The sequence below is a fragment of the Homarus americanus genome, unplaced genomic scaffold, assembly GCF_018991925.1.
Source record: "Homarus americanus isolate GMGI-L3 unplaced genomic scaffold, GMGI_Hamer_2.0 scaffold21314, whole genome shotgun sequence".
Lineage (NCBI taxonomy): Eukaryota > Metazoa > Arthropoda > Malacostraca > Decapoda > Nephropidae > Homarus > Homarus americanus.
This window is the reverse complement of record NW_024720811.1, coordinates 294,056-306,036: the sequence shown is the minus strand read 5'-3', so window position 1 is coordinate 306,036 and position 11,981 is coordinate 294,056. Positions and strand designations below refer to the sequence as shown.

The 11,981-nt window shown below is 37.6% G+C and overlaps 1 protein-coding gene across 4 annotated transcripts in view; it reads left to right on the top strand.

Moving 5' to 3' along the window:
• The first annotated feature begins 4,100 nt into the window (after window positions 1–4,100).
• LOC121861184 (alpha-N-acetylglucosaminidase-like) overlaps window positions 4,101–11,981 on the top strand; it is a 40,944-nt gene continuing 33,063 nt past the window's right edge. For all 4 annotated transcript variants that reach the window (XM_042358754.1, XM_042358752.1, XM_042358753.1 and 1 more), the window contains exons 1-2: window positions 4,101–4,237; window positions 5,883–5,979. In XM_042358754.1, the coding sequence (XP_042214688.1) occupies window positions 4,235–4,237; window positions 5,883–5,979 (100 nt within the window). In that variant the 5' untranslated portion in view covers window positions 4,101–4,234. The remainder of the gene's footprint in view (window positions 4,238–5,882; window positions 5,980–11,981) is intronic.

Sequence of the window (11,981 nt, the reverse complement as noted above, 5' to 3'; positions counted from 1 at the left end):
TTATTATTATTATTATTATTATTATTATTATTATTATTATTATTAAATTTTCGCCCCCAGGCCGCAATGTGGGTCTGTGATCCTGTGCCAGGGTGGGCTAATTCCCGTAAAAAAAAAAAAAAGAAGTAAGAATGGTGTACTGTACATATAATATGCATAAAATCAAGATGTAATCAAGCTTCAAAATTTATGTAAATAATATGATTACCCTGAAGATTTATGTGACACCGGGTATTAATTATTATTATACATTTAGTGATGAAAGAAGAATGAAGATCAAATTTCTGGGACAATGAGAAGATGATTATGATTGGGAGAGGTAACCAAAATCTACATCCATAATAAATGACCTGATCAAGTTGTGATAATTATTGGCAGATTTGTTGGCAACAGTTCCAGTTACTCTAGATATAGTGTTCAGCTTACCTCAACTCATATACAGTACTGTGTGCTTCTGTCACTGCCTTCTGTGTCACTCACATAATTAATAAGAATAACTGCATAAATTTTGAAAGTCAATGAATTCTGAGATTTGTTGGTTTTCTCTTGCTTTGTCAATGGGGAAGGTTTTTTTTTTTTTACGGGGATTAGCCCACCCGGGCACAGGTTACAGACCCACATCGGGACCTGGGGGGCAAAATGTAATAATAATAATAATAATAAAGAAAAATTACAATAAAAATAATAATAACCATAAATAAATACACAAATTAAAAATTAAATCAAGATTGAGAAATGATATACAGTATATTGTGTTGTCAATAGTAAGAAAAACAATTGAGACCCTGCACTTGTGTGTAAATGAGGCAGAAAGTCAGATCATCAACCTGGGACTTAGTCACATATGGCAGCAGGGTCTACCATTAAACAACACATTATTCTTCCATTATCTTCCCAGGCGGTAGTACCTCCCTGTTTGATAGCTGCCTACTACCATTGTAGGATTATTTTTTATCATTACCAGTTGTTTGCCTTGAAATAGAATTCATACCTGATTGTATTTCTCTTGTGGTAATATTCATGTGAACATGAGTGGCTTATTATTATGAAATCTTGTTATTAAATGCTTAGGTAGTCTACAAGATGGATGTTGTAAGTAAACTGCTATGTGGCAAGTGAATTCATACCTACCCTTAAAATTATGAAAATAAATGTATTTAATTTAAAATATTTTATATCTCCTTCAGAAATTTTTGTGAGATAGAGGGTTATTTTAGATCTTGGTATGTATATTACTAAAGTACAGGAGATTTATTGACAAAAATAAATGTGAGACTCAACACCACGACTTTTGCTGTATTTCAACAGGCAAGGTTATTGCATTCTTAATTTGATTGTGACAAACCAGTCAATAATAAAACTTGTAAGTGCACTGCAAAACAGGCAAGTTTTCACTTTCTTCTTCCTTGACCCCATGTAAGGCTCAATAGGACTGGTTGCTTGTTCAGTGGTTAGAGCAGATTTCTTGTTTCCTTTGCTTTGTCACATGCTCCAAGCTATTCAGAAGCTAGACAATTATGGGGATATAACAACCTTGACTTTCTTTTGTACCTGTAACTCTTTCGGGATTGTTAAACTACCGTATATTCAGAAAGTCTTACAAACAATAATCCCAGACGTCAAGAACCCAATTTACACTTGAAATCTAAAAACAAAACCAGAGTACATGTGTAGTCAGCAAAGGTCTCTTCCCTGTACAGTTTTGTCTTGCATTGTCAAAGTTTATAAAGTTGCATTAATACTTAAATATTCAGTACATGAGTGCTTCAATTTACAAAACCTTAATTTACGAAAATTCACTAATATGAAACAAATAATGTTCCAGTGCTTTGGTATAAGAACAAAAACTCACTTTTGTAAAAAAAAAATGGTATGGTAATTTTTGTTAGCATCAGAAGATGCTGGCACAGGCATCAGAGAGCATCTGTGCTGAACATGGACAAGCAGTGTACTGTAGTGCAAACTAATGTGTGGTAATGTTTCTGTGCTTATATATAGTACATACACTCCTCGCCATTGCAAAAAGCGCAGGGTCGTGATGGACATAAACAAGATAAAATATTAATACAAAAATAATCTGAGAAGTTAACAAACTTCCGGTAGTCTATGAGCCTACCTTTTCTCTTAATACACTCCTGCAGGTGTGAAGGAACTGACTCTGCCAAGTTGTGGATTATTTGTGGGTCTAAATTATTCCACTCTTCACGAATGGCTGCCTCCTGCTTTAGACGTGAAGAATGGGCAGTCGCGTTGTCATGATGAAGCTGCCAGTCACCACTTGCCCACAGCTGCGGTCGTTTTCTTACCGCATCCCTCAGCCGGAGAAAAACTTTGATGTAGTACTCCTTCGTTATTGTTTGGCCTGGATGAGATTAAGGAGAATGCGACGAGGCAGCTGATGGAGATCCCGAAAGAGGATTTTGTAGACTGTTTTGAAAAGTGGAAGGGACGCTGGGAGAAGTGTGTGAGGTCCCAAGGGGAGTACTTTGAAGGGGACTAAGGCGCCATTGTCCTAGGTAAGCAATATTTTTTTTAATAGTAATTGGCTGGATACTTTCCGGACAGACCTTGTATACAATCTTAAACTAAGTTTACCCTTTCCTGTCAGGGAATTCTGACGTCCTCCGCGAGGTAGAGAACAAATGGATGAGTACACTTTGTTATTTAGTAGAAATGGACTTTCATTTTGTTAAGACTATTTACAGTACGTACAAATTTGCGTCCAATATTTCTCAGATAGAAGCTTTCCCCCTTTGTGCTGCTTGACGCTTTGGTCGAGTGGAGACTTGTACTGTAGTGGATACTCTCCCCTACAACTACAACTGCCGTTTATCGCTGACCAGCCGATACCTTGTCGAGTTTCCCAGCCAAAGCCTCGTGGTCTTATAGAGCGGGGTCGGCTAGTAGCGACGTTTGACAAAGCGGAGGTCGGCTATCAAGCCACGCCTACCTCCGCTATATCAGCTCTCAACCTCGCCGTGAATTCCCTTCTTCTACCTGAGCCCCGCAACAGGCAACACCTCCTCTGAGCAAGCTCCTCACCAATCAGCTCTCTCTACATCACGCTTGTAACCATGCTGCCTTCCCAGCACCAAGCTGCACTGTACATCCAATACAACATGTATACAGAGAGCACATTGTGATTTTTTAGTCCGAACAAACTACCATTCCCCACAAACTGTAAAAAAAATAAAATAATTATTTTATTTTTTTTTATTATTTATCGTGGGTGTTTTTGTCCTAGGGTGTTTGTGTCCTAGGGGGCTTTTGTCCTAGGGGGTTTTTGTCCTAGGGGGTTTGTGTCCTAGGGGGTTTGTGTCCTAGGGAGCTTTTGTCCTAGGGGGCTTTTGTCCTAGGGGGTTTTTGTCCTAGGGGGTTTGTGTCCTAGGGGGTTTGTGTCCTAGGGGTTTTGTGTTTGTGTCCTAGGGGGTTTTGTCCCCTAGGGGTTTGTGTCCTAGGGAGGGGCTTTGTCCTAGGGGGTTTGTGTCCTAGGGGGTTTGTGTCTAGGGGTTTGTGTCCTAGGGGCTTTTGTCCTAGGGGCTTTTGTCCTAGGGGGGTTTTGTCCTAGGGGCTTTTGTCCTAGGGGGCTTTTGTCCCTAGGGGTTTGTGTCCTAGGGGGTTTGTGTCCTAGGGGGTTTGTGTCCTAGGGGGCTTTTGTCCTAGGGGGCCTTTTTGTCCTAGGGGGCTTTTGTCCTAGGGGGCTTTTGTCCTACACTCAATTTCCCTCTACTTTAAAGCCCAGCCCACTTGTTGATGTAAATACAATACAGTATAGTAGTTGTCACATAAAAGTGAAAATAACTAGACAATATAAATTTCCGACGGAAACGTTATACTGTATAATAAAATATTTGTATGCTTTTTTCTATCTCCTTATTCGTGTAGGAAAAAAACATTAGTAGGTTATTGCAATCACTTAATAATAACTTTCCATTTAGTCTTTCCACATTATATGTGAGCTAAAAGTCATTTTCTAATACTGTATTTTAATGAAAAAGGGAAGAAAAACCCCATTATACCGCCCACAACGGAGCGACGAGTGAAGTCGCTCCCTGTACAGCCAGCGTCTGATCCTTAGTTGTTATTGGTCGAGAGGCGTCTGATCTTAGTTGTTATTGGTGGAGAGAGGCTGTCCGACCAACACACACTACTTAAATGACTCCTGGCCACAAGAGGAGCCACAGGTAGTGGTGGTGGAGCCTGCAGTGTGTTGGGTCCTGGTGCTGTATATATAATGGTAAGTATTATGAGGTTTACCATGTTGTTTGACTTCATTTGTGATAAAACAGTTTTGTGAATGATCATTTAAAAGTTTTCTTCCGTACCATTACTATTGTATGTGATAATTTGGTAAGTTTTCAATTGTTGTAACTGAAGGAACTCCAAGTTGAAACCTTTTATGTTGTTATTTTTTTTAATACAAGTTGGCCTTAATGTTCCACAATATTTTTGGGTCTAGTTTTAGGTAAATGTGCCCTTCCACCTCCCACTGTTAGAAAGACAAACATATATTCCTCTAGTGTGTGTGTGTGTACCGAGTGTCACCTTCATATTTGGCGGAAATTAGCCTGGTTTTTTTGCGATTTTTTTTCGTTTGACGTTTTCCGAAAAAAAAAGTTGCTAAGCGACTAAAAAATACACAAAAAACACTAGAAAAACAAAAACCAAACCTAACCTAACCTAACCTAACCTAACCTAACCTAACCTAACCTAACCTAACCTAACCTGACCTGACCTGACCTAACCTAACCTAACCTAACCTGACCTGACCTAACCTAACCTAACTGACTCTCACCATATGAAGGAATCACCTATGTCTTACCTTATTGGTCTGGTTCTTGTTCGTCGTTGGATTCTGAGTCTTACACAACGCCACATATGTTGGGCTTTGTGATATTTACATTCAGTCTTGCTCTTAAGACACTTTACTGAGGTTGGAAGAACACCATGCGATCGAAATTTTTTTATAATTTCTTTGTTTTTTCCCCAAAACTCTCAATCGGCTTCATATAATTAAAGTAACACCCATCGCAGACTTCCATGGTCGGAAATGAAGTTGAATTTTAAAATATGAGAGACCAAAAATAAAAATCGATTTTGATTGGGCCAAAAATACAGTGAATTAAACCACAAATCATTTTAATTGGTTGCAAAAAAAAAGAAGCTTTTGATTGGTCGCGTGACATGTACGGGAACACGTGCGTGTGATGATTAATGAAGGAGACACGCAGTTTTTCCTGTTCAGATGCGTGAAAACAATGGGCCCGCAAGCTGCGGTTGTTTATACTAGTGATGCTGGCGTCACCACTAACAAGCCTGGCAGCCTCCGTGCGCAAGGCGTGTTTTTTTTTTTAATGGGGTGTATTATTTATATGAAAATGTAATATAAATTTTTTTAATTTTGTCGTCAATACAAAGACAATAATGACATAAATTTAATTGGGTCCTAAATTAACCAGGGTCTTAGATAAGAATCTTCGTTAGTTGAACCATCGTTATCAGAGGCTTTACTAATGATATGTATAGTTAATATGCAAGGCAAACAACATTACACAATCAAAGTTTTACTTATTTCTTTATAAATAAATTATATATCTATTTATTTATGTTTTAGTATACCCATACTAAATATTTTGTATTTAAAATTTTTGTTAATATTCATCCAATATATTTTTATTTTCTTACATTTTTGGGTCAACTGCTCTCTGAAAGCATGCTGTACAGTACAGTGTATATCACTTGAATTACTTGGCTCTGGGTCTATCTTCTTGGCTCTATATGTACTGTATGTGTTATACCTTCAATGTGCTCTTAACCAGAGGATAATATGTTTGTGTTCATGTTGTAATGCACTCACTGATTCAACAAATTTATTCTTGCAGGAAGGCACAAAAAAATGCCAAATTATATCAAGGTCATGGATCCAGCCAATGCTGCTCTTGGTTGTCATAGCCTTGGTGCTTGTTGGTGAAGTTGCAGGTAAGTTGTAGGTAGTCAATTACGTACAGAGAAGCGATTGGGAGAAAATAGTATATTTACATTTTTAGTAATAAATAATAACTCAGACTAAAGTTAGGATAATATAATTGACATTTCTGGATTCCTTGCAGGTCAGGGAATATTTTGAATGTAAACTTCATATATTCTGCACAAAGGATAAAATAATTGCTTTGTGTAAACCAAATTATTACATTAGATCTAAAATTTGTATGTCTAATGCAAAATCCATGATGTTTATAATCAAAATGATCATCATATTGTAAGAATTCCAGCAATGTAAATTATATTCTGGCCGGGTAATTTGTATGAATTTTATGAGCTAAATAAAAAATATATATATATATACTTCACGCGTATATGAGTAGATGCACCGCGGAAAGTGAAAGTCCGGTTCTGGCAAGGTACCGCGTAAATGAGAAATCGCGGAAAGTGAAACCGTGTAAAGCGGGGTAATACTGTGTGTGTGTGTGTGTATATATATATATATATATATATATATATATATATATATATATATATATATATATATATATATATATATATATATATATATATATATATATATATATATATATATATATATATATATACTATTAAAAAAATATTGCTTACCTAGGACAATGGCGCCTTAGTCCCCTTCAAAGTACTCACCTTGGGACCTCACACACTTCTCCCAGCGTCCCTTCCACTTTTCAAAACAGTCTGCAAAGTCCTCTTTCTGGTTCTCCATCAGCTGCATCGTCGCATTCTCCTTAATCTCGTCCACGGTCTGAAATCTCCTCCCTTTCAACGGCGATTTTAGCTTTGAGAAAAGCCAGAAGTCTCAGGGAGCCAAATCTGGGCTGTAGGGGGGCTGAGAGACCTGGGTGATGCGATGTTTTGCCAAAAAACCCTGCACGAGACGTGAAGAATGGGCAGTCGCGTTGTCATGATGATGAAGCTGCCAGTCACCACTTGCCCACAGCTGCGGTCGTTTTCTTACCGCATCCCTCAGCCGGAGAAAAACTTCGATGTAGTACTCCTTCGTTATTGTTTGCCATACTTTAGTAGATCTCTCACTAAGAATGTCATCTTCAACAATATTTTTCATGGTTGTTGCAGCAGACAGATCCAATGCAGCATGTCGGACAATTGCTTGGTTATCATGAGAATGGTAGTGAAGATTTGCAAACACGGTACCATAGGAAAATTGAAGTTCTGCACGAGGTTCACAGCCTGGTATGTCCTGTTTCCGATGTGCACTAGGCCTTTCATATTCGTTACAAACTAACAGAACTGCCTAATTAATATGTATACAATACAGGAAACTCAAAAACTAAATTTATTATCTTTACTGATATTTATATTCATGTCAGTAATTCAGGATTATGCTATTGTGACTTTATACTGAAGATGTATGTGGAATGAAGATAAATGCAAAATAGTGATGTCACAGTTGTCAAATTTCAAAGCTCTCCAGTTGTCAGGAAGTCATAACTGCACGGTTGCTGTTGTTTGGTTCAACTTTAAACTTGGATTAATGCTGTATCCTGTGTAAACTTTCAACTTACCTTCCTATGATTTTTCCATGTGAAAAAGCCATAATTTTGAACAACATATTACTCTACTTTAGTGTACTGTACAGTTTGTTCTCAAATGTACTATGCTAGAGGACTAAAATTTTTATCTCTTTGAGCAAACAATGAGATGTTTATACTCAAAATAATTGCTATCTTGCAAGGATTCCAGCAATGCAAGTTATATTCTGCTAAGTCAAGTCTATGACATTTTATAAGAGAAAAACTTTAAGCCTGAACCAAACTCATCTTGTAAAACCCTGATCACTGACATCTCGCCTCCCTTGCCGGCTGGGAGGGAGTGGTGGGGTGTTCACAGCCAGTGAGGGGAGATCAGTTGTCAGTGGAGGGGGAGGGGGTGGTGCAGGTCAGGGACTCAGGATTATAAAAGACAGGGAATTAAGTTTTTCTTTTATAAAATGTCACTGACTTAGTAGAATATAACTTGCAGTGCTGGAATTCTTGCAAGATAGTGATTAATTTGAGTATAAACACCCCATAGCTTACACCAGACATAAAAATTTTAGTAATTAACTTAGTGCCTTTGAGTACAAGTTGTACATTAAAGTACAGTCATGTTTAGCCCCAAATTAAAACAAGAGGTTTTTGCTCATCAGATTGTTCAATACTACCACTTTTTTACACTCCCTGTGTGAAAAAGGTCACAAATGGTCGCCTGTAATTAAGTAACTTATTCAAGGTTTATCACTATAAAGATCTAAAAACATTGTACACTGTATCTGCTATTGTAGCTTATTGTACATAAAGGCAACACATTGGTTGGAGGGCCCCACCGCCCTTCTCAACTCTCAACCCTTGTTTGTGATTGTTTCACAACTGCAACAACCACGTGGGTTCATATGGTTGTTTCGGTTGTGGTGGTTGTGATAATTTATGCAGTTGCAGTTACGAAGCTTTGTGACATCACTAATGAAAAGTAATGTGATGCACTTTTATTATTATTATTATTTTAATTTTTTTTATAGGGGGGGGCTCAGGGCCTCCCTGCCCCCCCCCCCCCTTTTCTGATGCATCTGGGATACAATAAAGGCTTATGAATGGTGCCTATTGACTTGGTATTTAACCACCAACATATATACCGTACATTGTAACAACAATATGCAGTTTTTACTTGAAGAGTTGTGCAGTGAAATGTTCTAGTAGTTTTGTTTTTAAAAATACATTGGGTAATGTGTGCAAGCAGGTAAGCCAACAAGTGGCAAAGAGGATAAAATAAAGATGTTAAATGATGGCTGAAGGTTAGTATTTCTTGTCAGGGATAGATTGTGGTCATTCATATTCTTAGGGATTGGGAGATGCAAAAATGTTGGTTTCAGGACCAAAGAGTGTTGTAGAGGAATTAAGGGAGGAACTGTAGTATTTTATGACTTAAGGCATGATTAAGATTTTAAAATATAAAATAAATAAATGGTGTTAGACCTCTGGATTATTTTTTAGGAGTCAAGAAGTGAATTGAGTTGGCTTTATATATTTAAGTTTGCTTTTAGGAATTTAGGAACAAGTTGAAATTAAGTCAGGTACAGGCCCAGGACTTGTCAACACTGCATAACAGAGATGTGACTGACTGCCCAAGTGACTACTGAGCCAATCGGTGGCAAAGAGGATAAAGTAAAGTAAGTAATATACTGAAATGGTAAAATAAGAAAAATCGAAAAAAGAAAACCAGCACCAATTCACCCCTTTCACTGATAAAAAAATGAAATTTTCTGCCATGATTAATGATTTCAGCTGGGCCAAACACTTGGGAAAATTATTTAATGTCACAATTTCTGCCTCTAGTCCAAGGGGGAAATTCGGGAAGGACATTATTATTATTTTTGGTGGGAAAGGCATCACATACAAGAAAAAAAATATTAGAATTCACATACAGGTCCACCATCGATTTTCCGGTACTCTTGGTTCCAAAACCTTGCCGGATTATCCGTTTTGCCGGACCAACCGAGGTCACATAATAACATTTTAACAATACGTACACTTCTGACCCACTAATTATACGCCTCCTGTGTCTCTAAAGCACCATGAACTGCTAGAAACTTAAATTAAACAAATGTTATATGTAAATTAAATATAAATAAGCCATAATTTTGAGTAACATTACCTGTACTGTACACACTTTGTACTCAAATATACTACTACGTACAGGTGCTTCTCTACTTACGAACGAGTTACGTTCCTGAGGCTTGTTTGTAAGTCCAATTGTTTGTAAGTCCAACTTTACTCTTGTAGATACCAAACATATTGTTTACGCGGACCTCCGCGGGTTCAATTGACCGCGTAAATCGGGGTATTACTGTATAAGGTAAACTGAATCTAATAATACTACTGAATATTGAATTTATTAAGCTGTCATAATGATTTCAATAATTTTCTTTAAATTTCCGAATAATTAATGAAAAATTTTTGGCAGTTACAACAAAATCTATTTTTATTTTTCTGAAATGAGCACTGACAAGCAGTAAACACAGTAATTGGGTAATGGTAAGGAAATGCACAGATTTGTGGAAAAACAGATGTTTGAAACACTAATTTGCTGGGTCAGGGTGTAGTAGGGGAACTCTTGCTCTTGGTCATATTCAGATCACCAGAATAACAAATGATAAAGATTTATAATTATGCTTACATTTTAGAAGTGTTGGTATAACGTATAAACCTTCACCTTACAATTAATTCAAGTCAATAATCCCTACCTGAGCCTCAGGTCCAGTTATTAATGGTCAGTGGTCAACTACAAAGTTTATATCAAAATAGTTAATTTAATTCACATATAATTGAGCAGACAGGAGGCAATAGCATTATATAGTATTGGTAATCTGAATGTTAACTTAACCAAATAGGGAATACCAGTTTTCATAGCTTGAGGAGGATTAGCTACTTACTTAATACAATAGCTTGGTGGTGGGGTAGATCTCCCCCCTTACTGGTCACACCACCACCACCCTCAAAGCCCCATTTGAACTGTGTTAGGTTAAGAATTTGCAATTCATTATGCCCTTAGCATTACACTTCTGATGCTTGCGATGTTCAAATATTCATTGAATATGAAAACTGAGACTTATATTAACATTCATAAATGTCATGGTTAGGAGATTACAGGCTGACAAGCTCATTGACAGCCTGTTCCACCGTGTATGGTAAGAATGGATGATGGTTGTGGCGGCGAGGTAGTGTGAAGAAGGGAGTGGGTCCACTGAGTCATGAAGGTTGACCCCTGCAATTACTACAATGTTTAAGCTTCGTGATATCGTGGGTGTAATATTAATTACCATAATACAAAATCAAATATCAACGGTGACCTGCTATGTGCTAGCCGGTACACCACCGCCATACAATGTCCGTACCTTTGTTAAATCTTTCTATTGCTAAGCTCAATCAAAGTTTTTATCAACCTGACTGCAAGACTGGTGACCGTTAGATATTTCAGTGATATACTTTGTAAGCGACTACATCTTGTGAAGACAATTAGCAGTTTGGGAGGGACCTGTGTGAGCCTGTGGGACTATAGTCAGCCTATCCTTTGGTCTACTACAGCCTACTTTATCAGTCAATAAATTATCTGGAAATGACAGCATATGTAGACAACCTAATAAATAAAACACAAACATTACATTACCCTGTATCATGTTGGTGATATTAATGTATCATAAGTTGCAGTAAATGTGTCCCACAGCCCTGCATTGCAGGTGCACCTAATGTCTACTAGTAGAGAGCTCTTACTGATTAAGTGTGAAATGCTATTTCTTATTGATGCATAAAAAGACATGAAATTGGATAGAACTAAAATACTTCCCTTCTCTTACTAACTCCTGAATACTTTTGATGTGATTAACACTATGAATGACTGCACCCCCACCCTAACTAGCCTCGACCAAGCACCCACACAAAGACCCATCACTACCACACCTGACACCACCTGAATACAGTATATGACTACCAATAGATAGTTATAAAGTATAATCTATGAGTTTTATCTTGTGGGAAACTGGCAATCATAATATACAGATTGTAAGAGGCATTGAATATAAATGTGAGTACCTGTAGTGGATTTTGGTGTGAGTGAGGTGCTGTTGGTCACGGCAGCAGTGGGGATCGTCTTTACAGGTGTGTTCAGAGCCATCATGAATTATCAACACTAAGATTGAGGAGGATTATTGAAACACGATAGTATGGCAGTGGGATAGCCTTCACAATTTTACCTCTGAGATTGGGATCCCACTCCCCAACCCCCATCTCCTGATGTCCAACACTGGAACTTGTCCACTAATCAGCTCCATCGTTACAAGACCATTCATTCATAAATTTGGCATTGCGACGCTGCCACATTAATGTAAGCATCATCACAGGTGGTAAAGAAACTCTTCAAGGCAACTGTACATACCAAATTGTCCATTTTTTGTCACATTTAAA